Raw genomic sequence first — 23,005 nt, 5'->3', positions numbered from 1 at the left:
TTAAAGTACAACTTTTTTTTTTAATTGTGGCAAAATACACATAAAATGTACCATCTTAACCATTTTAAAATGTATAGTTGATAGTGTGATGTGTATATATATTCACACTATTGTGCAACCAATCTCCAGAAGTTTTTTGTCTTGCAAAACTGAAACTCTACCCATTAAACAATAATTCCCAATTCTCCCCTCGTCCCGGGCCCTGGCAACCACCGTTCTATTTTGTTTCTGTGAGTTTGACTACTCTAGATACCTCATGTAAATGGAATCATAAAGTATTTGTCTTTTTGTGACTAGCTGATTTCCCTTAGCATGTCCTCAAGGTTCATCCATGTTGTAGCAAGTGTCAGAATTTCCTTCCTTTTTAAAGCTGAATAATATTCCATTGTATGTGTATACCACATTTTGTTTATCCGTTTATCCACTGGTGGATACTTGCTTCCACCTTTTTGGCTATTGTGAATAATGCTGCTGTGAATACGGCTGTGCAGATATCTCTTCAAGATGCTGTTTTCAGCTTTTTTTGGATATATAACAGAAGTGGAGTTGCTGGATCATATGGTAATTCTATTTTCAATTTTCTTAGGAACCACCACACTGTTTTCCATAGAGTAAAGTACAGATTTTTGAAGTGAGGATTATCACTTCCAATAAATATTTACTTCATTTTAACTGAAACAAAATAAACTTGGCCAGGCTTAGCACATAGTAAATATGTGAACTGCTCAATATATTTCATCAATGGGATTGAAGATGTGAATATAGATGTTGACATATTTTAGGGATCAGCAAGTTAGTAGACTGGCCATATTTTTATGTCTTCAAGCTAGTATTTTATTTATCTTCAACAGAGCTCTTAACCAAAGAATAAACTCAAGTATTAAGTATTCCTTTGCTGAGCCCAACACATTAAATTTTTCATTAGATTAGAAGCAGAGTGTCAGCATAGTTACCAGCATAATGGAAGCACTCAGTAAATATACTGAATTAATAACTGAACAAATACTTTCTGAAGGAGTTGGAGCTCAAGGATTCCTAATGATTTTCTGCCAGTGACCCATTTTAAGAATGATAAAACGTTGGAGTCTTTCCCCCAAATTTGTAGTGACTTCATGGAATTCACAGAGTGGCTAAAGCCCATCTATAAATAACAGTTGCATTAATCAGCTGTTAGATTTTTTCCAAAATATTAAACGTGAGCTTCCTCCTCCCAATAACCTTAAAAGAGGTATTTTCAGCTTCAGTGTCCTGAATGTCATGAAAAGAATACTCCTAGGAGGTGTTACTAACACAAGGATTCATAACCAGAATCACAGGCTGTTTTTTAAAAGAACTGTATTAAAACAAGTGATTAGTCAGATAACTAAAGGGGGGGAAAAAAATGTCTGTATCCAGTTCCAGGGATTGAAAATGTATGTTTAAAGTGGTTCTTTTCATAGACTTCTTGCTTACTTTAAGAAAAATTATACATGACTCAAAGAACATATAAATTTAGCTACCAGAGAAAGTGAAAACTCTGTAAGAAGAAGAAATGTTTATTATATTATATTCTTGGTAGTATCAGCAGGTTAATTATAAAAAGTACACTTTCAACTTATTGACATTAACATTGGAGCAAAATCAGTGCTTTTCCTCAGTGAGATGATGTCTGTTAGGGTATTTGTGCGCCACGACAAAGATCCCGCGCGCCGCAACAAAGACCCAACGCAGCCAAATACATAAATACATAAATAAATTGGATTATGTTTAAAAAAAAAAAAGTTCTAGTCTGAGATTCAGCAGAACATAAAAGAATCATACGTAAGCAAGGTAAAGAAAGTTCTGAAGTTATTTAACATTTCTAGCGAGTATGGAATTGTGGAGTCTGTTTTCCATGTGGGGTATAACTTACTTCCCTAAAATGTAACTGTTCCAGCAAGGTGTTTGGTATACTTCAGCTCCATTTTCCTTCGAATTCTGAGTTAAATTTTACTAAAGTTAGTTCCATTAGAGTGGAAATTTCTAAGTAACCAGAATATCTCTAAATGTAAACTAGTGGCCCACTTACATAGTATTTAACAGAATTCCAATACAGGTTCTGAATGTTTAATATTTCATCTGTATTTTAACTAAATAATCACAGATATTAGGCTCTCCCAAAGGTAATATTTTGTCCCGATTTGAGTTTCTTAACTCTTCTTAAGGTTATGTTGGCTACCCAACTTGTGAAGTACTAGAGTAAGTGATAAAAATATAGTCAAGAAATATCACTGGTGACCAGGGCTTCAGCAGTTTCATAAAATTTTTGTGTTTCACTTTAAAGGTCGCATCATTCTAACCCCCAACGCTGTCATTTTTTATACCCTCTGATGTCCAGGGGCCTTAATTCATTCAGATTCAAATTCAATTCTTCAAAAAGATTTGATCACAGTGTAGGTTGTTGAAAATATTCCTGGCTTATAAATTCAGGTTGATTATATCAGCTGTCATTTTAGAGTGACTGAAGGGAGGTGGTATGGACATTTAAATCTACCTAGCTGCTAATTTATTTCCTTGAAGCACAGCAAGGAAAGGAGTTAGGAAAAGACCTCTCACCCAACAGTGAAAAGGTAAGCGGTTCCCAGAAAATCCAGGATTATCTTGGCAAAGCAGTGAATGCTTGAGTGTGATTTAATAAAGGGTATCTAGTGCTAAATCTGGTCAGAGAATTTTCTTCATGAAATGAAAGAACTGTGTGTTGTGAATGCTGGAGAACTTGACTCCTGAGGAGTGTGTACATTGACAATGGTTGCCCTTTTTCATTTTCATTTCTCTTCACTCCTAGATCTTCGGAATCCAGAGGCAGCACTGTCTCCAACCTTCCGAAGTGACAGCCCAGTGCCTACTGCACCCACTTCTGGTGGCCCTAAGCCCAGCACAGCTTCAGCAGTTCCTGAACTAGCTACAGACCCTGAATTAGAGAAGAAGTTGCTACACCACCTCTCTGATCTGGCGCTAACATTGCCCACTGATGCTGTGTCCATCCGTCTTGCCATCTCCACGGTAATAACCAGATAAGACAAGGTTGGGAACTACCACTGTTTTTCTTCAGTTCATGGTCAGTGTCTTAATGCTTTCCCCCCACCCTCCTTCCTTAGCCAGATGCCCCTGCCACTCAAGATGGGGTGGAAAGCCTCCTACAGAAGTTTGCAGCTCAGGAGTTGATTGAAGTAAAGCGAGGTCTCCTACAAGATGATGCACATCCCACTCTTGTGACCTACGCTGATCATTCCAAGCTCTCTGCCATGATGGGTGCTGTGGCAGAAAAAAAGGGCTCTGGGGAGGTAGCAGGGACTATCACAGGGCAGAAGCGGCGTGCAGAACAGGACTCGACCACAGTAGCTGCCTTTGCTAGCTCTTTGGCCTCTGGTTTGGCCTCTTCAGCATCAGAAGTAGCCAAGGAGCCAACCAAGAAATCAAGAAAACATGCTGCCTCAGATGTTGATCTGGAGATAGAGAGCCTTCTTAACCAACAATCTACTAAGGAACAACAGAGCAAGAAGGTAGGGGTAGATGGAAATACTTTCACACATGTACTTTGAATTTTAGCTTTGGTTGAGAGGAATTTACCCCTAGGGCAAAGAGCAATTCTTAGGATTCAGGGTTTAGAGCAGTGGTTCTCAACTGAGGATGATTTTACCCCCCTCGCAACCCCCAGAGGACATTTGGCAATGTCTGGAGACATGTTTGGTTGTCACAGCACGGGAGCACCACAGGCATCTAGTGGGTAGAGGCCAGGGATGCTGCAAAGCATCCTACAGTCTTAGCAGGGCAACCTCCACACGACAAAGAGTTATTTGGCCCAGAATGTAAGCAATGCACCAATGTTGGGAAACTCTGATTTAGAGAATCTTTTTCATTGGATCTGTTTGGAAGTATCATCAGATCTTGAGAAGAGGAATCCAAATATAGTAATAGAGGGGACAAATACTGGAAGATAGTCATATGGACCAATAATTATGGAAATTGTACAATGTGGAGTGGCAGTGTAGAGGTTTCTGAGTCTAAATATTGGACCCACAATAGTTATCCATTTCCTACCCACCCCCTACCCGCCAGCTTATAGAATTGTTGCATAGGCTCTGAGCTAAACACTAAAGTGCTTAGCACAGTGCCTTGGTTCAGTACCTAATAAATGTAAGTAGTTTTGTTTGGAAGGAATGCTTTCCTGGGGAGGGGAGTTTAGCTTAATGCTTAGCAGTAGGAACCAGTCTTCTTATATTTTAATTTCATCCCAAATGCAGATTTGTGAGAAAGGACTAAACCCATGACACATCTCTTCTCCTAGGGCTCCAATTTTCCCATATTAACTTAGTCTATTGACCCCTCATAGGACATTGATGTCAAGTAGAATTTGCAGAGGTGGTTTAAGGGCTAATTTTATCTACAAACCCTTTTAAGACCAAGGTTTCTTCTGTCACAGGTTAGTCAGGAGATCCTAGAGCTACTGAATACTACAACAGCCAAGGAACAATCCATAGTTGAAAAGTTTCGCTCACGAGGTCGGGCTCAAGTGCAAGAGTTCTGTGACTATGGAACCAAGGAGGAGTGCATGAAAGCCAGTGATGCTGACCGGCCCTGTCGCAAGCTGCACTTCAGGTCTTTTGGGAGGGAGGGGGTCGGATGGGTCTCCTAGAAGCAGTCATTCTTTTTAAGCACATCTCTTCCAGTTATTGGGTTTCTGTCTTTAATCCTGTTACTAAGTGGTTTTAATATGATTTGTCTAAGACTTCCAGACTCTGAAGGTTCACTTTCAGAAGTAGTGTTCTATGGGAGGGAATACAGGCTGCACTCCCAAAAAGATGTGAGATTTAAAGAAAAAAATGCCCCTCTGTTCTTGCAATAGCAAGACATCTCTGTCTCTGAGCCCCAGTGAAAGTTAAAGTTCTCTGGAAGAAGGACCATCTTAGGAGAAACAGGAACCTGGGCTCTTAGGTAGGTGCTTTATTCTGCTCTAACTAGCAAGCCCTTCCTTCCTGTCATAAGATAAGGAAGTTAACTCTTTGCTCGGAGAGGAATTAAAACTCTTTAGTGTAAATTACAGATTTTAATGTCACCTGCCTTCCTTATCTGAAAACTTGTGGAGGCAGCTCTAATGATAGTGAAAGACTAGAAATTTTGCAACAATTTGGACCTCGAACTGTGGCATCTAACTGGAACACCATCTTGATTCCAATTCTCCCTTTTTATTTCCCCAGACGGATCATCAATAAACACACTGATGAATCATTAGGTGACTGCTCTTTCCTTAACACATGTTTCCACATGGATACCTGCAAATATGTTCACTATGAAATTGATGCTTGCATGGATTCTGAAGCTCCTGGAAGCAAAGACCATACACCAAGCCAGGAGCTTGCCCTTACACAGAGCGTTGGAGGTGACTCCAATGCAGATCGACTCTTCCCACCTCAGGTACCTATCTGCTCAGAAAACTTACCTCAACTTAAGGACCTTTATCTTAGTAGGGCAGCCATACATGTAGGAAAGCAGGGCATAAATCAGCAATCCGCCCTGCCGATTGGGAATGGAGTGGGACAGATATGCATATAAGGGAATAGGAAAATCAAATGTAAAAAGAGGGACTGGGGCCATGAATCTAAGAGTAAAGGAAGGGAAGATGACCAAATACCACCTCATGCAGTGGATCTGTTGTGATATCCGCTACCTGGACGTCAGTATCTTGGGCAAGTTTGCAGTTGTGATGGCTGACCCACCCTGGGATATTCACATGGAGCTGCCCTATGGGACCCTGACAGATGATGAGATGCGCAGGCTCAACATACCAGTACTGCAGGATGATGGCTTTCTCTTCCTCTGGGTCACAGGCAGGTAATGCAGTTCAAAGATATGTAGGTATGGGCAGATATAGTATAGAGTGAGTACTGGGTGGGGATAAAATCCTGGGTTTTCCTAGCCCTGCTATTAAATATATGACTGAGTCAGCCTTTTTTACCTACTGAGATCTAATGCCTGTTTATAACACAAATGATACATGAATTCTATGTAACTCTACATTTGTTGCTTGTGAAAGGTAAGGTCACTGAGAATAGATACTATGTTTTATTTTTGCATTCTTAGATCCATTCTGTTGCCCTAATGGTGTCTCTCACGTAAATGTTCACTGAATGTCTACTGAAAACACCACATATATCTTGAAGGGAGAAGAAATATGGGCATGGAAATGGCTGTTTAACCCTTCTTTCTTTCTAGGGCCATGGAGTTGGGCAGAGAATGTCTGAACCTCTGGGGGTAAGTAACGATCATTGTGTCGCTTTGTTTTGAGGGAAATAAGTGCATAATTACCGAGGGAAATAAGTGCATAATTACCGTGGTTGATGCGGGTTCCTTTCTTTCCGAGTAGTCTGGGATTCCTTGCCTCTGTAGAGTAGATGGCACCACCCCTAAACTGTGGAAGCCTGATTAAAGCTCTGATTCTTTTTCTTATACCCCCCAGTTATGAACGGGTAGATGAAATCATCTGGGTGAAGACAAATCAACTGCAACGCATCATTCGGACAGGCCGCACAGGTCATTGGTTGAACCATGGGAAGGAACACTGCTTGGTGAGCAGCAGCGGGGCCCAATTCAATAGGTGGAGCAAAAAATAGGAATTGTTTGATTTCTTATTGAGAAACAGTTCAAATGCTGGGGTTTCATAAGGAAATCTGTTCTTTGCTGAGCAGGTTGGTGTCAAAGGAAACCCCCAAGGCTTCAACCAGGGTCTGGATTGTGATGTGATCGTAGCTGAGGTATGTACTTTGCCCAGGCATCCAAAGATCCACATTTTAAAACTGCTATCAGTTATTCTAGTCAAGGTATATTCTTATCCCAGGTTTTCTCATTGGGATCATAAACATAAATGGAAAGGGCTAGAATTGCAATCTTGGGTAACTTAAAAAGTAGCTAGAGCTTTTATTTCCTAGGTTCGTTCCACTAGTCATAAACCAGATGAAATCTATGGCATGATTGAAAGACTGTCCCCTGGCACTCGCAAGATTGAGTTATTTGGACGACCACACAATGTGCAACCGAACTGGTAAGGTGACCAGAGAACATGCTAGCCCCCAAAGGCAAAACTGTTTATGGTCAAGGACAGAAGTCAGTAGAGCTTCACCTCACATTCCACTAGTCTATAAATGGGCTTCAGAGGATTCTTAAGCAACCAACATTCATTGGGAACCCAACAGGTTTTAAGATTTAAACCACTGCTCTTAAGGTCTCCACTGTTAACAACCTGAAGATCTTCGTTATTCTATGGGATGTACTGAATCTGCCCCCTGGTGGTTACTGAGAATCTGTGTAATCTGTCAACAATTTTAATCTTTCATCCTGTTAGTAGAGCTTTAAAGGATGTGCTGCTAGCATTTCACTAATCCAAAGAATACTCACTGGCAGCAGCAACTTTGTGAAGTAGGCCTGGTTAAACATAAGTTATTAACCCTTAATTAGTACAGATCCAGCCTTTTTTAACACCAGAATCTGTGCCCAATTTCTAACCAGCCATACTACCATATACTATACTAATATTAAGATCTTTTTAAAAGAATTGGCACAAATATTCAATGAGATGATAGGCAGTCTTAATAAAAAGTACACATCTTTTAACATTATTAAGCCTTTAAATTCCAGGATTTTGGTTTGCCCCATCTTTCCCCTTGCTTCAGGATCACCCTTGGAAACCAGCTGGATGGGATCCACCTACTAGACCCAGATGTGGTTGCCCGGTTCAAGCAAAGGTATCCAGATGGTATCATCTCTAAACCTAAGAATCTATAGAAGTACTTCTAAACCTAAGCATCCATAGCCATGGCTCTTGCAGGCTGCACCTGAAGAGTAATATTTGTACAATAGTTTTTTTTCCTTATTTAAATAAAACTTTGTATTGTAGTTGGGATTTCGAGGTCAAGTTCTGGCTCTGCCACTTAACAGTGTGTGATCTTGTGTAACTCATCTCTCAGTATGATTACTTATATGTTAAACTGGGAATATTACCTACCTCATGGGGTTGCTGTAAGGGTTCAAACTAAATGCATGGAAGGCATTAAAATATTGATTATGCTGTATAGGATCAAAGTGATTAGCAATTAGTGCTAGTAAACACAGTAACCAAGAAGGGGGTTCTCTGGGACAACATTTCTCAAGGTAAGATTTGAGTTTCATTTAAGATTATCATCACTAGGCCTATCATGCTCCAAATGTTGCTTATTCTGTTACAACTATGTGGCTTTGCTAGTCTATTATTCATTCGTTTATTTCTAAGAAAAATGAAATAAGCACTTCTTACATTAAATTTAAATAAGTGCCCAGAGTATGCAGAGAATTAGCCTATATATTATATAAGTGAAAACACCTCTGGCCTATCTTTTAAAAGATATTTCATCAAACACAAGTGAACACAACTTCTTTAGACTCTGGTGAAACCTCTTACATTAAGGATATAGAGTTCTGCCTTTTGCACTCTTATATAAACTGTGACAACTGAGATAAGGAAGAGCACTGACTACAGAAATACTGTTGCAGAGAAATAAATAAAAGACGCTCCTAGGTGATGTTATTTTCTCTACAGCCCAGTGTGCTTACTATGTTGAAAACCTTTGTTCTCAAAATAATGAATGTGCAAATGTGACAGTAATAGTTCCCTGTTTAAGAGGTAACCTTTAATGCAGCCTTTTTTTAGCCCCTTTAAAATGGATGCACACAGTGATGTTTCCTCCTAGGCTCAAAGCTGAGTATTATCCTATCATTTTAATAGTATTTTAGGCAAGTCCTATGACAATTATACCAACAAGTTTTCCTCAAACAATTCCCCACCCCTAGCCACCACCCCTATGTTCTGCTTGTTCATATGCCCTTCACCCTTTCCTCTGTTATTATCACTGATATCTCTGCTTGTACGTGAAAGTAAAAAGCAATTCCAGCAAACTCAATGGCCCTGCTTCATAGCCTGGCCCCTGTAGAAGAGAGATAAAAGGGGAGAAACGTGAAGGGCATAAAGGACCATCATGGGTTGAGATCAGGCACTACCAGAAGCCCAGCTTGTCTTAAAAACAGGCTCGGTGGACATGTTCCCAGCAGGTAAGTCTTCACTGGCTTGGAGAACAGGACTATTTCACAAACACTACTGTGTTGGAGTTTCTAGAGGCTACCCAGGCCAAGAAGACATCCCTAAGAAAGAAAAAGATACACACAAACTCAGAATTACAGCCTAGATATATTCTTTTTAAACTTTGTCTTAAACAAATAGGTTGACAGATATCACCCAATAGGAATATAAGGGCACTGGGCCTAAGAGTCAGAAGTATAGGCAATCCTAATTTACTTTGGAGGATTTGAGATAGGAAATACCAATGCCTTGTTTCATGGATGTAGGTCAATCTCAGGAAAATTGGGGAAATGGGCAAAATCTTCAGAACTTCTTCCCTTTCCCCCTATACTTAGCACCTTATTGTTCTACTCACCACCTATCCATTCCTTCTCAAATTCTAATTCCCTAAGAGGTGTGATTTGCACTAAGGAGATAAGCTAAACTAACAGTCAGTCACCAGCAGCTTGACGTGTCATATTTTTAAAGAGCACACACAGAGGTAATGTACCTGAAAAGTGTGAACTGCTCATTATGTCATCTTTATCTACATGGCAAATGTAAGCTTTTTTTAAGCAGGGGAACTTCTCTAGTAGCTTCTACAATCAGATGTGTATAGCAACCTACTCTACCTAAGGTACGGTGGTACTGATGATATGCTCAGGGTTACTGTGTTTTCCAACAGTTAATTTAGCCATACTTGAATTGTCAGGAGGGGAACTGAGCTCACCTGCAGTGCTTCACCACGCACTCATTGCTGCAGTACTCATTGTCCCAGTCCTTACTCACAACGGGAGGGTTCTCACAGCCGGACCTCACACATCGAGGCTGGGGTGAGAGCGTCACAGGAGACCCACTCACCAATTCAACATCCATTTGAGAAGGAGACTCAACCTGTGAGAGGGAGAGAGCACCAAAGATGGATTGGATTGCTACTTACCTAGCTACCAGCTAGTCAAATTAACTCTAGGATCCAGTGGAGCAACAGGTGTTACAGTCCCTCACAGATGGGGGTACAGTTCCAAAAGAAGGTGAGTTCTTGGTCTTCTCTATATCCAGCTTTAGAATTGTGCCATGCAGACTGACATGAAGATGCTTCCTATAAGGGGAACGCTGCCATACTGCTAGCGTTTAATCTTAATTTTACCGATCGCTGACTTTATTCTACAGTTCAATAATCTGCCTCTGAACATATCAAATCAATAGAATGTGAGTAGAGGTTGGGTCACCTCAACTAAGATCAGAGACTAAGAAGATAAAATGTGGTGCCGTTAGCAAAAAGGAAAAAAACTTAGAGATTAATAGTTTCCTGGTTTTGCAGGGGTGGGGTGGGGTGGTATTTCTCTTTAAAATGACTGCTTCATTAATTGTGGAGCTACAGTCACAAACAGACCCATATTTCAAAATGACTACTGGTCAGGTACAAGTTAAAACTAGGGTAAAGTGGCATGTTTGTTTCTGAAAAGACTCAATGATACTAACCAGTTGAATTTTTCTACCTGTATTCCCTACCCATCCCCTTACTTAAAAACATCAAGCCAAGCAGTCAAGGTTTGGGAGAAATGGAAGGATTTATCTCCAAAGCTTTGGATCCTTGGGTAAGACACCTGAAAAATAACTCTATGCTTAGGCTATATCTTTAGTTGACTACCGTATTACTTCTGCTTAGTTAAGGAGTAGTCTAGGATAGGAGGCCCTCTTAATGTTTCTCACCAAGAACACTACAGAGTATCTTGCAGGGAACTGACAGGATATTTCATACGCCTAGTTGTGCCAGGCATTAAATGCTAGTAGCAACCCCTGCTTTTATTAGATCAACCAAAAATGCTTACACATTTTCACTGGTCTAGAGGAAATACTTGAAAACACAGGCTCACCTCAGGAACTACATCTGTGATCATCTCACAGATTGTCTCAGGAGAGGTTTCCTCCACTGTGTGGGTCTCAGGGCTGCTGTTCACAGGCCGCTCCGGACTCCTTTCTACAGGTGGTGGAACCAAGGTAGTCTGCATTTTTAGAGTGGGCGGAGGCACAAGCTTGACCTGCAGTGGCGGCGGCTGCTGCTGTAGATTGATTCGGAATTTCTGAGGCGGGGGCTGCTGCATGGCCTGCAGCGGGGGAGGCTGCTGGAGAATGGCGACTTGTTGCTGAGTCGGGGGCTGAGGCATCTGCTGCAACGGAGGGGGTTGTAGTCGGGGCGGAGGCAGTTGCATGGAAGCTGCTGCTGCAGCTGCTGCCTGCAGCACTGACCGAGTGACGATCTGGGCTTGCTGACTAGGCTGGATAGTAGCTGTACTGGTTTGGCCTAGTTGGATCCCCCGGGAGGTCACCACTGTGGCTGGGATAACGGTAACCATCCCTCCTTGAGACATAGTAATAGAAGAGGGCAACATCTGTTTGGTAATAATCAACTTGGTAATATTGGGCTGGCCCCCAGCCCCAGAAGATGCCTGGTTTGCCACATAGGATGAAAGAGTGGAATTAACAACAATGGAAGGAGACAGGGCAGGGGGCTCTGTTGAGGCTGCTGCTGGAGAGGCTGGGTCAGCAGTAGTCACAGGAGGTGGAGAAGGAGTCTGTGATGGGGGCGCTGGATCCAATTCCACTGTTTCCACAGTAGCCTAAAAGAAGACCAAAAAAAAAAAAATCAGGAGATTTATTCTCTTCCCTAGGACATACTCACTCTAATCACCTCCCAAGAAGAGATACATCACAGATTGGGGGGGCGGGGGGGACAAAGAGAAAGAAAGAAAAAAGAGCAGCCATGTGTCTGCCTGGCTAAAGTAAACAATGAAAATAGACTGGCAAGGTTTATGAGGGAAACAAATGGGAAACCTGTTACATATTTTTGAGCTTTTAATACTATATACTTTTTCCCCCCCCTTAAAAATTATTTATTTATTTATTTTGCTGTGTTGGGTCTTCGTTTCTGTGCGAGGGCTTTCTCTAGTTGCAGCAAGTGGGGGCCACTCTTCATCGCGGTGCGCGGGCCTCTCACTATCGTGGCCTCTCTTGTTGCGGAGCACAGGCTCCAGACATGCAGGCTCAGTAGTTGTGGCTCACGGGCCTAGTTGCTCCGCGGCATGTGGGATCTTCCCAGACCATGGCTCGAACCCGTGTCCCCTACACTGGCAGGCAGATTCTCAACCACTGCGCCACCAGGGAAGTCCGATATTATATACTATTAATAGGTTCCACAGGTTTTTGGTGGTATTTACTTCTTATAATTGCTTTAAAAATCTTTTTATTGGTTTAAATATCCACCTACCCCAATCTTCTTACCTGACACTCTTGATTGTCTTTATAAGCAGCCAGAGCCTTCAGATACTCTTTCTTAGCAGCTTCAGTTTTCCTCTTATATACCTGCATGAAAGACAGACTGTTGAGAAAGTCCACAAACTCCTAGTAAAGACTGATAATCCTACATTATTCATCAATGAAAGACAATTCATCTCAGTCTAAATATTGACAACTCCTGAAAGCTAGTAATCAAGTCAGCCACCATGGCAGACTTTCCAGTGACCATGCATCTGAAAGCCAGCCAATCAACAGTAGGCTTTCAGAATAACTACACTTCTAAAGCCAACAGCAACCCTTGCTCACACTTGTGTAACCAAAACAAATCCTGACTCCCAACAAGATGAGTAGTCTGCTTAGTCTGGGATTGTGTCTAACCAGTATACTTTCCCTTAAGGAACGTGCTAAACTGTTTGCAATGATAGCCACAAGAATTCTTCCTGTGCCGCATACCTAGTCTTCCATCAACAGCTGAAACTTATTTCCCATTCCTTTGAATTTGGGCTAGCTCTGTGAGTTGCTTTAACCATTAGAATGTGGCTGAATTGACACAAAGAGAACTTGGGGACATCTGTTTTTGTTCTCTTGGAATACTGCTCTAACTCTGCCATAGTGTAAAGAAGCCAGTCTAGCCTATTTGGAGGATGAGAGACCATGTGAAAGAGAACCAAGGCATTTCAGCCAACAGGTAGCACCAACTGCCAGACACGGGAGCAAGGTCATCTTGATAAGCCATACCAGCTGTTGTTTGGGTACGACTGTAGGAATGAGCCCAGGTAAGAACACCAGGAAAAACACCCAACCAATTTACAGAATCATAAGAAATAATAAATTGGGGACTTCCCTGGTGGTCCAGTGGTTAAGAAATAAGAAGACCTGGGGAGTGTAGGGTAATGATAATTATAGCCATCTTCAATTTCAACTGTATCTTATATTTATGTAGTATCACAATTTTCATTTGTTTAATCCAGGTTAAATTTAGGGAGATTAACTATAGTTCTCAAGTTTATATGAGGCCAATGAAAAAATTCAAACTTGGCTGTGGATTTTAGAGTTAGCTACAGCATGCAACTCACCAAAGAACAGCCTAATTTTACAGATAGAAAAAAAAGGCATAGAAAAGTTAGATTCAGTGTTTTTTATAATAATTTAAAAAAATTTTGTTTTTATTTATTTATTTTTTAAATATTTAAATATTTATTTGGCTGCATGGGGTCTTAGTTGTGGCATGTGGGATCTAGTTCCCTGACCAGGGATTGACCCCGAGCCCCCTGCATTGGAAGCATGGAGTCTTGGCCACTGGACCACCAGGGAACTCCCTTTAATTTTTAGATGGGTATTTGGGATTCAGTGTATGGCTGCAACTTTTAAGATGAAGGATGATCTTGAATGCCATTAACAAAGAGCTGATATGAAATAAGAACACATAAGAAAGTTAAAACTTGAACATTCACTAACCACTCGTTCCTCGTTATTTGCTCACCTGTTTTTGCTCCTCTCCAAGACTGTCCCACATAGAAGCCACGATTTTTGAAACCTCCCCAAAAGTGGCATTGGGATTCTGTCCCTTGATGGCAGCCTGTGTGTCACGAAAGAATAAAGCATATGCTGACACTGGTTTTTGAGGTTCATTAGGATCTTTCTTTTTTCTCTTCTTTGGGGCCTTCTGCTTTTTCCCTGCTTCCACCACAACTGTCTTCTGGCTGGGAAGTTGCTGTGGGGGGAAAAGAGAGAGAATTACAAGAAGAAGAGAAGTATCATGTCGGGAGAACTGAAAGAAAAGGACTTTTATATGGGGTAAACTAGTCACATGAATGGAATTCTCAGAAATGCTAAAAGTAGAGGCAATAGGATTAAGACAGTAGAGTATGTGAGGACCAAGAAGAATGGAGATTGGAAGGAGCATTATAAACTATAAATAGAGAGGCAGGACCCCATACCCAGAAAAGAGCAGAGGAGACAGCAGGGCAGGAGTAAAGAATACTTAGTAGGATCTGTAGGTCAAGAGTTTTATCCCAGAATAATATGGCAGATTTGATTTTGGCAGGGAATGCCTCACCCTCCGGAATTCCTCAACACCATCCTCATGAAGTGAACTAGTAGGTGAAGGTGTGGTTGAAAGACGATCCTCAGGTGACTGGGCAGGTGGCAGGATGGTGCCACCCCCTAAGCTCAAACCAAGTTGAGAACTCAGTTCTGACTGATCAATGGTGGTCAACTGGCTATGCCCCATCAAGCCAGATGTCATGTCTGTCATTGGTACATCAATTGTAACAGGTGGATTGGCGCTATACTGAGTTCCTATAGAATGATCCAAGTCCTGAGAGAAGCAGAAGGACTAATTAAACACTAAATATAAAAAACACTACCCTTCCCTTCCCCCCACCGGAATTCAGGACAATTTATAAGCCCTCTGCTTACCCAGAATGTATCATCATTTAAACAAACATCAAATAATTTGTCTACATATAAAACATATTAAGCTTTTTAATAAAGTACAGAAATTACAAATTGAGTACTAGGTCACTTCTTTGTACTCAAAGGCCTATTCCAAAATAACTAAAAATAACCAAAGAAGTCATAATTTTGGACAAGTTAATTTAAAGAGCAAGTAAGTTATTCAGTAATCTAGAGACAGTGATGACACACAGGGGAAAGAAAAACTTTCTCCCTGTACCCTCCTAAATAACAGCTGTTAAAGTTGCAATACACAGGCAAATCAGAGTGCATAAGGGCAATGTTAGAGATGTTTGGCATCAAGTATAGTGTGTGAAGATGTGCTACTAATGAGATGTGCTGGAAGCCCAAATACACTGATTTATAACACATACTAATCCACAATTAATACTTTTGGTTCAGACAGTTTTTTGAATACATCCCTCAACATGACAGCAGTCACACTCACACACTTGAATCCTAGGATATGAAAGCCATAGTAGTAGGGAAAAAACTTTTCTTTCAAAAATCCCAATAAATCATTTTCATTTCAGGGTTAACACTAGACATTTTACAATTTTAAACCATTTTTCAAGTAAAATTGATTCAGATGATAAATCTTACTTATTCAGGGGAAACGAGGTCTTTGTTGGTGAGTCTTTAGCCAGAAGAATGGAAAATAAGTACTACCCAAGTGTAGCAGGGAATAGAGTTACTTATGTCTCCCCTAACACCATGCCCGTGAGCTTGGGTAAGCCTGATAATGTCTTGCCCCTTACCATGGTCAAGCCCCCACTCAGGAGCCCCCCGCCCTGCTCCATCAAGCCATGGGTCATGCCCACAGGCATGTCCAATGTCTGGACCCCATACTGGGCTGAAAAGCTGCCATCCTGAGAGGAGGAAGGGTCTGCCAGGTCATCAAAGTGGCCAACCACATCTGAGACAGCCAGTGAGGGATCAGAATCCAAGGAGATAGGGGGGATTTCAAATTCTTCATCACCCAGGCTTGGTGTATGGAACGTCTGTAGGGAGGAAAAAAGGGAAAAAGACTTAGTGGGAAGAGGAGGAACTGCATACTGCTAAGTGAAGAACATGGCTGAGTACTGGAGATTCTCAGTGTACCTCTTTTTGGCCTGGATCCCATTTCTGTTATCAATTTCCTAGGACCTATGTAATTTTACAAATCTTCCTCATATCCTTGGCCATATGTCACATACAAGGCTGCCAACATCAATCACAATTTTCAATTCTTTTATCTCTTTTCTACGTTTACCATCTTGGTTGTCCTAAACTATTTTGCCTATTGGTCTAATGAATGATTCTTTCAGCACCATTAGTAGGGACCCAACCTTTATAACCTGTTTAGCTATGATGCTTAAAATCTCTCTAAAGATTCTAATAGATAGCAGTTATTTCATACTTACTACACCTGAACTGTTAGACCACAGAAATTCATTGTCAACCAGACAATTATACTTTGACTGTTGTTTTAGGTTCCTTTGAAGCAGATCCTAAAAGGATCATGGGAACTTTATGCCCCTCTAAAATATATGCACTTAAGAGTTTCCTACCTCTTCTCCATTTTAGAAATCATGATACTAACAACAAATAAGATTTCCATTTGTACAAGATTTTTGGAAAACCCAACAATGCGAAGATAAGGATAATAGTGAGGAGAAAAACCTTCATTAAGAGATATAGCCAGAGGGCAAACTGGTTCTCTAACAGTTCCTGAACACATTCCTGTCTTGCTCTGAACAAGCCTTCCTGCAAGAAAGGAAGAAAAAGATTACTCCAGCTGAAGACCCAATCCCTTCCTCTGAGTCCAACTACAATAATAATATACTATTTCTATTCTGAATGAGGCCACAATTCACGGAGCTAACAGACCAATGTCTGACCTAAGATACATTAAATGCTATGGTTCCTTTTGACACTAAAAAACTAAAATGGCAGCATCTGCAGCAATAGAGCATTAATAATGGCAAGAGACTTTGGTGTCACAGAGATCTGGGTTCAAGTCCCTTCTCTGCCACTTACTATATGACCTTGAATGGATTTTCCTCATGTATAAAATGGGACTTGTAATGGTAATCTCCTTATATGGTTATTATGAGGATTTATGGGATTTAGTACACAAAACTTGATCACATGGCCTGATATATATAACTGCTTAATGATAATATTCATATCCTAATCATTATTAACTTGCCACCTGCCCCAACCAATTACCACAGATTGCTGGAATTTTAGAAACTTTAAATTCTATCAACCTTGCCACATGGCACAGTAAATACCAACTGATTCAGATCAAATTAAATAGGTACCCACAGTTTTGGGGTTTTTTCATGATTAAGTAAAGCATTCTTTAGGAATTCCTCACGGTTTTTCCAAACCCAGAAAAGGTCTCACTAATATCACCATTTTTAAATTTTGCTAGAAAGAATATTTCCAGCTAGTAAAACTAGGGAGAAAGAGTATGTCTGTGAAATGCTCGATTTCTCTGAAATCACATCACACTGAGAGAAGTTTCCTAAACAACAAAAAGATATGTATATAGCTTCATTTCTATATTTTCCTCCTCCAAGAGCCTTACTATTTTACTTAGCATGGTAAAAATTTGTGATATAACATGAGAGGAGCATACATAAAGAGCACGGGAGCAGACAATTCTTTAGGAAAAACTAAAACTCTCCCCAAGAACTGAACTTTTCTCAGTACACAACTCACTTTTGTTATTGTGTGGAAGTTCTTAACTTCAGGTCCATGATTTTTTCCTGAGATTTCAGTTTAAGTTCATGTGTGCATTTTTCAGGAAGAAGAGTACAAAGATTTTTACCAAATTCTCATGCAAACAAACAAAAGTTACAGGGGCAGGAAAAAGGACCTGGGGAAACATTTACTGTACTAGATTAATAGTTGTATAATAGCGGTCTGCAATTTTTAAAGAAGATACAGCAAAAGTAAAGCAAAAAATGACTATCCTATTCTGCTTACCACAACAAATAAAAAAGCAACTCTGCCAAGATATGAAAATGATACTATTAATGAGAACTGAAAAAGAATAAAAACTCATATCCAAAACAAGAGACCAGCGTTCTGCAAAGGACTAGCCCTCATAAACTATCTGGCGTGCTCTCATGGACTACACTAAAAAACCAGACATGTAGAGACTCCATTGTAACCAATTAACAAGGCATTCTTTCTATGTACCACCCCCCGGAATGTGGAAACAGCTTTGTTATTCAGTATCTGTGGCTCTAATGGTGTTTTTTTGGATTTTGTTTTATTTGTTTCTTCCTTTAAAAAAGAAGAGTAAAATAATGGCAATGCTCAAGAATACAGAAAGGTAAACCACACACATACTAGAATAGAGATCCACTCTAAATCTTTTACTACCACAAGTTATCTGTAAGATTATGGGTAAATCCAATATCTAAAGTTATTTTATTTTAGTGGATTCACCACATAACTAAATCATACTCTAGACTGTCAAACATAAAATAAAGATAAAACTGTAGCAAATATTAAAGTAAAAATAAATGATTTGGACACAGAAGGAGGAAATAGGAACATGATGCCGCTACCTTCTCAACTCAGCTTTTGTTTCCTTCTCTGTTAAATTCCTGGGCCTTTATGAGGAAGAAAGCAGTTTGGGAATTACAGTTTATAAGCAAGGATGCTTAGCTGTTGAGAGAACCAAAATATAAAAAAATACCATTTCCCTACCTTTTCACATTCCTCTATATCAAAACACTCAATCCAGTATTTCTTTAAGTACTTTCTTGTGTAGATTATTCATTTTAAGGAAATTTATTTTAATCAAACACCTATTTATTCAACATTACACCGGTACTAGATTATTAAAATAGTTTAATTGTTCTTAAAAACTAATACAGTAGTGAAAATTTTAACTATTCAGCCTGAAATCATTAACTGGTTCTAATGATTACTTTTCCTAATTAAGGATAGTTATCTTTATACCTTATTTCCCCAGAGTGCTCAAAGCACAATATCATTATTTAAGTGCCAACCTAAACAAGAGAAACAGAAAGATTAAACTCCCTTCAGATTATACAGCTTTCCTATCTCAAGCAATGCTGTAATAAATGCTAAGCCTTCCTCTCTGGACACGTACTTTTAAAAAATTATTATTATTTCTTATTTTACTGAGGCATAACTTATGTAAAGCACATAAATTTTAAGTGTATGGCCCAATGAATTTTTACATACGTAAACACCCCATTAACTACCACCCAGATAAAGATACATAACATTTCCATCACTCTAAAAGGTTTTCTCATGCTCCTTCCTAGTCAATACTCGCTTCCTTCCACAACAGGTAGCAGTATTCTGATCTCTATCAGCATAGTTTAGTGTTGTCTATTCTTGATCTTCATTAAAAAATGAACTCATGGGGACTTCCTTGGCAGTCCAGTGGTTAAGAGTCCACGCTTCCACTGCAGGAGGCATGGGTTTGATCCCCGGTCAGGGAACTAAGATCCCGCATGCTGTGAGGTGCGCCGTACCCACCCCCCTGCCAAAAAAAAGAACTATTATAGCATCTACCCTTTTTTGTCTGGCTTCTTTTACTCAGTAATATATTTTTGAGATCACCCAGGTTGCATTTATTAGTTCATTCTTTTTTATTGCTGTGTTGTATTCCTTTTAACAAATGTATCAGTTTATAGACATCTGGTTTTGTTTCCACTGTTTAGCTATATAAATAAAGTTGCTGTGAACATGTTTCAGTTAGTATATGCACTCATTTCTCTTACGTATATATCAAGGAGTGGAATTACCAGGTCACAGGGTAGGTATATGTTTATCTTTAGTAGATACTGCTAGTTTTCCAAAGAGGCTGAATCAATTTAAACTCTCACCAGCAATGATTAAGAGTTATCTATATCCTTGCCAACTCCTGGAATTGTCAGTCTTTTAAATTTTCAACATTCTGATGGGTGTGAAATGGTATCTCATTGTGACTTTAATTGGCATTTCCCTGATGAGTGACAATGACGATGACACTTTTTCATACGCCTAATGGCAATTTGGATATCCTTTCTTGTGAGGTGCAAGTTTATTTATTTTTTAAATTTATTTATTTATTTTTGGCCACGTTGGGTCTTTGTTGCAGAGCGTGGGATTCTCATTGCGGTGGCTTCTCTTGTTGCAGAGCACGGGCACTAGGCGCGTGGGCTTCAGTAGTTGTGGCATGTGGGTTTCAATAGTTGTGGCTTGCGGGCTTTAGAGCACAGGCTCAGTAGTTGTGGTGCACGGGCTTAGTTGCTCCATGGCATGTGGGATCTTCCCGGACCGGGGTTCGAACCCATGTCCCCTGCACTGGCAGACGGATTCTTAACCACTGTGCCACCAGGGAAGCCCTGAGGTGCGAGTTTAAATCTTTTGCCCATTTTAAAATGGGATTCTTTATTTTATTCTGCAGAAGTATTTGAATATATTCTGAATATGAGCCAGATACATGTATTAAAATATCTTCTCCCAGTCTGTGAATTTCGGGAATTCCCTGGCAGTCCAGTGGTTGGGACTCAGTGCTCTCACTGCCAGGGCCAGGTTTGATCCCTGGTCAGGGAACTAAGATCCCACAAGCCGCATGGTGCAACCAAAAAAAAAAAACGTTCTTAATTTCAATGAAGTCCAATTTTTCAACTTTTTTATGGTTAGTACTTTTGTGGACGTTTCTTTTTCTTGCAAGAAAACTCTAAAACTTACTCTTCTAAAAGAAAAAAAAAATTTTTTTAATTACCTTTATCTAGTTCTAAGACATATTTGGGGTGGCTCACAGTAAGACCAGAAACAACAAAAACCACAAACCAATTGAAATAAAGGAAAAACAAACAAACAAAAAAACTGAAACAACAACAACAAAACCAAACAAACAAGAGGGGAAAGAAACGTGAAGAAGCTGTAATGACAAGGAGAAATGTTAACACTGACAGGGCTCTAGGCTAAAGGAATCCACTGAAATTTAATTATGAGCTTCTTGGCAAAATAGTTTTTTACAACATTTCTTAAAGTCATAAAAGCAAAAACAAAGGATAGACTCAAACCCCGAAAGTTTCTTGATGAGCCCAGTGTTTAATTTACAACACTCTAAATAAAGAAATTTAAGGACTTCCCTGTTGGCACAGTGGTTAAGAATCCGCCTGCCAATGCAGGGGACACGGGTTTGAGCCCTGGTCCAGAAGATCCCACATGCCGCAGAGCAACTAAGCCCGTGCGCCACAACTACTGAGCCTGTGTTCTAGAGCCCGCGAGCCACAACTACTAAGCCTGCACGCCTAGAGCCCGTGCTCCGCAACAAGAGAAGCCCAGCACTGCAACAAAGAGTAGCCCCGGCTCGCCGCAACTAGAGAAAGAGTAGCCCCCCCTTGCTGCAACTAGAGAAAGCTCTGCAACTAGAGAAAGCTCTCGCGCAGCAATGAAGACACAACACAGCCATAAATAAATAAATAAATAAATAAAAAGAAATTTAAATTTTGGAGACCTGATTCAGAAGAAATTGGCAATGATGCGTTTTCATGTGGATGAGACCAATGTGAAATTTACAACACTCCAAACAGTGAAATTAAACCATGGAGATACCACTCAGAAGAAACTAGCAATGAGACCACAAAGCATCAAACAGATTTTTGTTTTATATTGTTTCTAAATTTGCTGCTTACTTGATTCACACTTTCCCCGGCCTAGGAGAATAATAATGAATAGTAATCACGATAAAGCAGTTAAAAAAAAGCAGCAAATGGTCCTTGCCAATCTAATTCTTATCCATGAAAACATTAAATTTTGTTACAAGTTCATTCAACAGCAATTGATAATTCTAGATACAAAACACTGATGCAGATGGTTTACACAACGTTTTTAAAAAACTAAAATCCTCAAAAGAGAGTAAAAAGTTCAAGACTTCAGTTTCTCAAAGACCGAAAAATTTATTTTTCTGTTCCATCTTACTCTCTTTCCTTGCCGAAGCAAATGATACACACTTACGACAATATTTCAACTGAAACTTTTCCACGAATACTAAAAGACCTCACCATGATCATTACTTCTACTTCACATCATCATAAGAAACTATTAGTACAGCCATTTGACAGCTGGGGAAACTGTGACATACAAGGGTGAAGTAACCTACCCAAACTCTGAGTCACTGGCAAACAGAAATGCAGGGTCTACTCAACTCCCTTCATGTTTTCTGGCAACTATTACCTTTCATCCTGTCACTAGCAAAACAAGCTAATACCATGTAAGTAAACATAACTATTAACTTTTCCAAAAATCACTGGGTAGGAAATTTAACTGAAACAAAGACCCCCTTCAACAGTATGTTTTAAGAATGAACACATTCCACAGTTAACCTGTTAGGTAAATTCCTTCCCTCTCTCAAATTTCTTTGGCTTAAGCATTTTCTCCCCGCTGCGATCTCCCAAGATTATTGTAGTTATTTCTCCCCCACGAAAGGAGACAATTCCACTCTGTATTCCAATCCAGAATCACTCTGAAATAGATTCGCTCTTTTCCAACGTCCTGCTTTTCTGATGACAGCAGCTTCCCGGGCCTTCCCCATAGTCCTCATAGCCTATGGAGGCAGCTGCCACTTTTCTCCAAACATCAATCGCGGCCCCCCTTTCCCAACACCCGGCCCCTGGCGTCCGCGCTCTCCTCCCCACCACCCTGCCCCGCCGCTGCCTCACGCCCTCCCCCCGCAGCGTCGGCAGCTTGTGCTCACCTCGGCCCCTGACAGGAAGGGGTGCGAGGGCCCTGTGATCGTCAGGTAATTGTCATTTCCTCCGGGAAACTGGAAACCAAAAGAAAGCCGCGGGGATAAGTTAGGAGAAGCAGGGAGTTAGCTCGGAGCGACAGATTCTGACCCCGACATTATGACAACACTCCCCAAACCCCGCTCTCTCTCCCCTCCCGTCAGCAGCCTCTCCGCCCGGCTTCCCGCCTCTGCTTCAACCCCGTTAGCCGCGCTCTCTCGCCAGCCTTCTAAGCTCTGAGGAGCCTACCTCCATCTTCACACAACGCCTACCACGGTCTCAGTGCCCTCATCGCTCCCACCACCCCACTGGACACGGAACTGCCGTCACTTCCGCAACGACGTGCGTCGCTCTCCGCTGATTGGAAGGAGCGCCGTGGGGCTGTTGCGAG

General features: G+C 40.6%; 2 protein-coding genes across 3 annotated transcripts in view; one reads left to right on the top strand and one right to left on the bottom strand.

The window, feature by feature from the left end:
- The window catches only part of METTL3 (methyltransferase 3, N6-adenosine-methyltransferase complex catalytic subunit), a 9,666-nt gene extending 1,753 nt beyond the window's left edge, over positions 1 to 7,913 (top strand). Inside the window, exons 2-11 of the mRNA XM_007180521.3 lie at positions 2,804 to 3,021; positions 3,117 to 3,521; positions 4,442 to 4,617; positions 5,217 to 5,433; positions 5,663 to 5,850; positions 6,232 to 6,270; positions 6,476 to 6,584; positions 6,705 to 6,770; positions 6,945 to 7,057; positions 7,686 to 7,913. Of these exons, the coding sequence (XP_007180583.1) occupies positions 2,804 to 3,021; positions 3,117 to 3,521; positions 4,442 to 4,617; positions 5,217 to 5,433; positions 5,663 to 5,850; positions 6,232 to 6,270; positions 6,476 to 6,584; positions 6,705 to 6,770; positions 6,945 to 7,057; positions 7,686 to 7,797 (1,643 nt within the window). The 3' untranslated portion in view covers positions 7,798 to 7,913. The remainder of the gene's footprint in view (positions 1 to 2,803; positions 3,022 to 3,116; positions 3,522 to 4,441; positions 4,618 to 5,216; positions 5,434 to 5,662; positions 5,851 to 6,231; positions 6,271 to 6,475; positions 6,585 to 6,704; positions 6,771 to 6,944; positions 7,058 to 7,685) is intronic.
- On the bottom strand, positions 7,580 to 22,980 carry TOX4 (TOX high mobility group box family member 4). Of its 2 annotated transcripts, XM_007180522.3 has the most exons (10): positions 22,864 to 22,980; positions 22,584 to 22,652; positions 16,520 to 16,603; positions 15,616 to 15,858; positions 14,460 to 14,720; positions 13,884 to 14,114; positions 12,386 to 12,466; positions 10,981 to 11,724; positions 9,834 to 9,997; positions 7,580 to 9,186 (listed from the first exon to the last, which is right to left on the bottom strand). In XM_007180522.3, exons 1-10 carry the CDS (start codon positions 22,867 to 22,869, stop codon positions 9,126 to 9,128), a joined length of 1,944 nt encoding a protein of 647 aa, XP_007180584.1. In that variant the 5' UTR covers positions 22,870 to 22,980; the 3' UTR covers positions 7,580 to 9,125. The 2 variants fall into 2 exon arrangements, with proteins under 2 accessions (XP_007180584.1, XP_007180585.1); XM_007180523.3 differs by lacking the exon at positions 16,520 to 16,603 and having other exon boundaries at positions 22,864 to 22,979.
- Between the last annotated feature and the right edge of the window lie 25 nt (positions 22,981 to 23,005).

Source organism: Balaenoptera acutorostrata, chromosome 3, assembly GCF_949987535.1.
Source record: "Balaenoptera acutorostrata chromosome 3, mBalAcu1.1, whole genome shotgun sequence".
NCBI classification, from domain to species: Eukaryota; Metazoa; Chordata; class Mammalia; order Artiodactyla; family Balaenopteridae; genus Balaenoptera; species Balaenoptera acutorostrata.
This window is presented reverse-complemented; position numbering and strand designations above follow the sequence as displayed.

What these genes read in the sequence shown, in the direction of transcription:
- TOX4 (XM_007180522.3), bottom strand. An exon ending in GGCTATATCTCTTAATGAAG is followed by an intron (nt 15,859 to 16,519) that starts GTTTTTCTCCTC and finishes TCCTCCCTACAG; the next exon opens with ACGTTCCATACACCAAGCCT. An exon ending in AAGACAATCAAGAGTGTCAG is followed by an intron (nt 11,725 to 12,385) that starts GTAAGAAGATTG and finishes GTCTTCTTTTAG; the next exon opens with GCTACTGTGGAAACAGTGGA.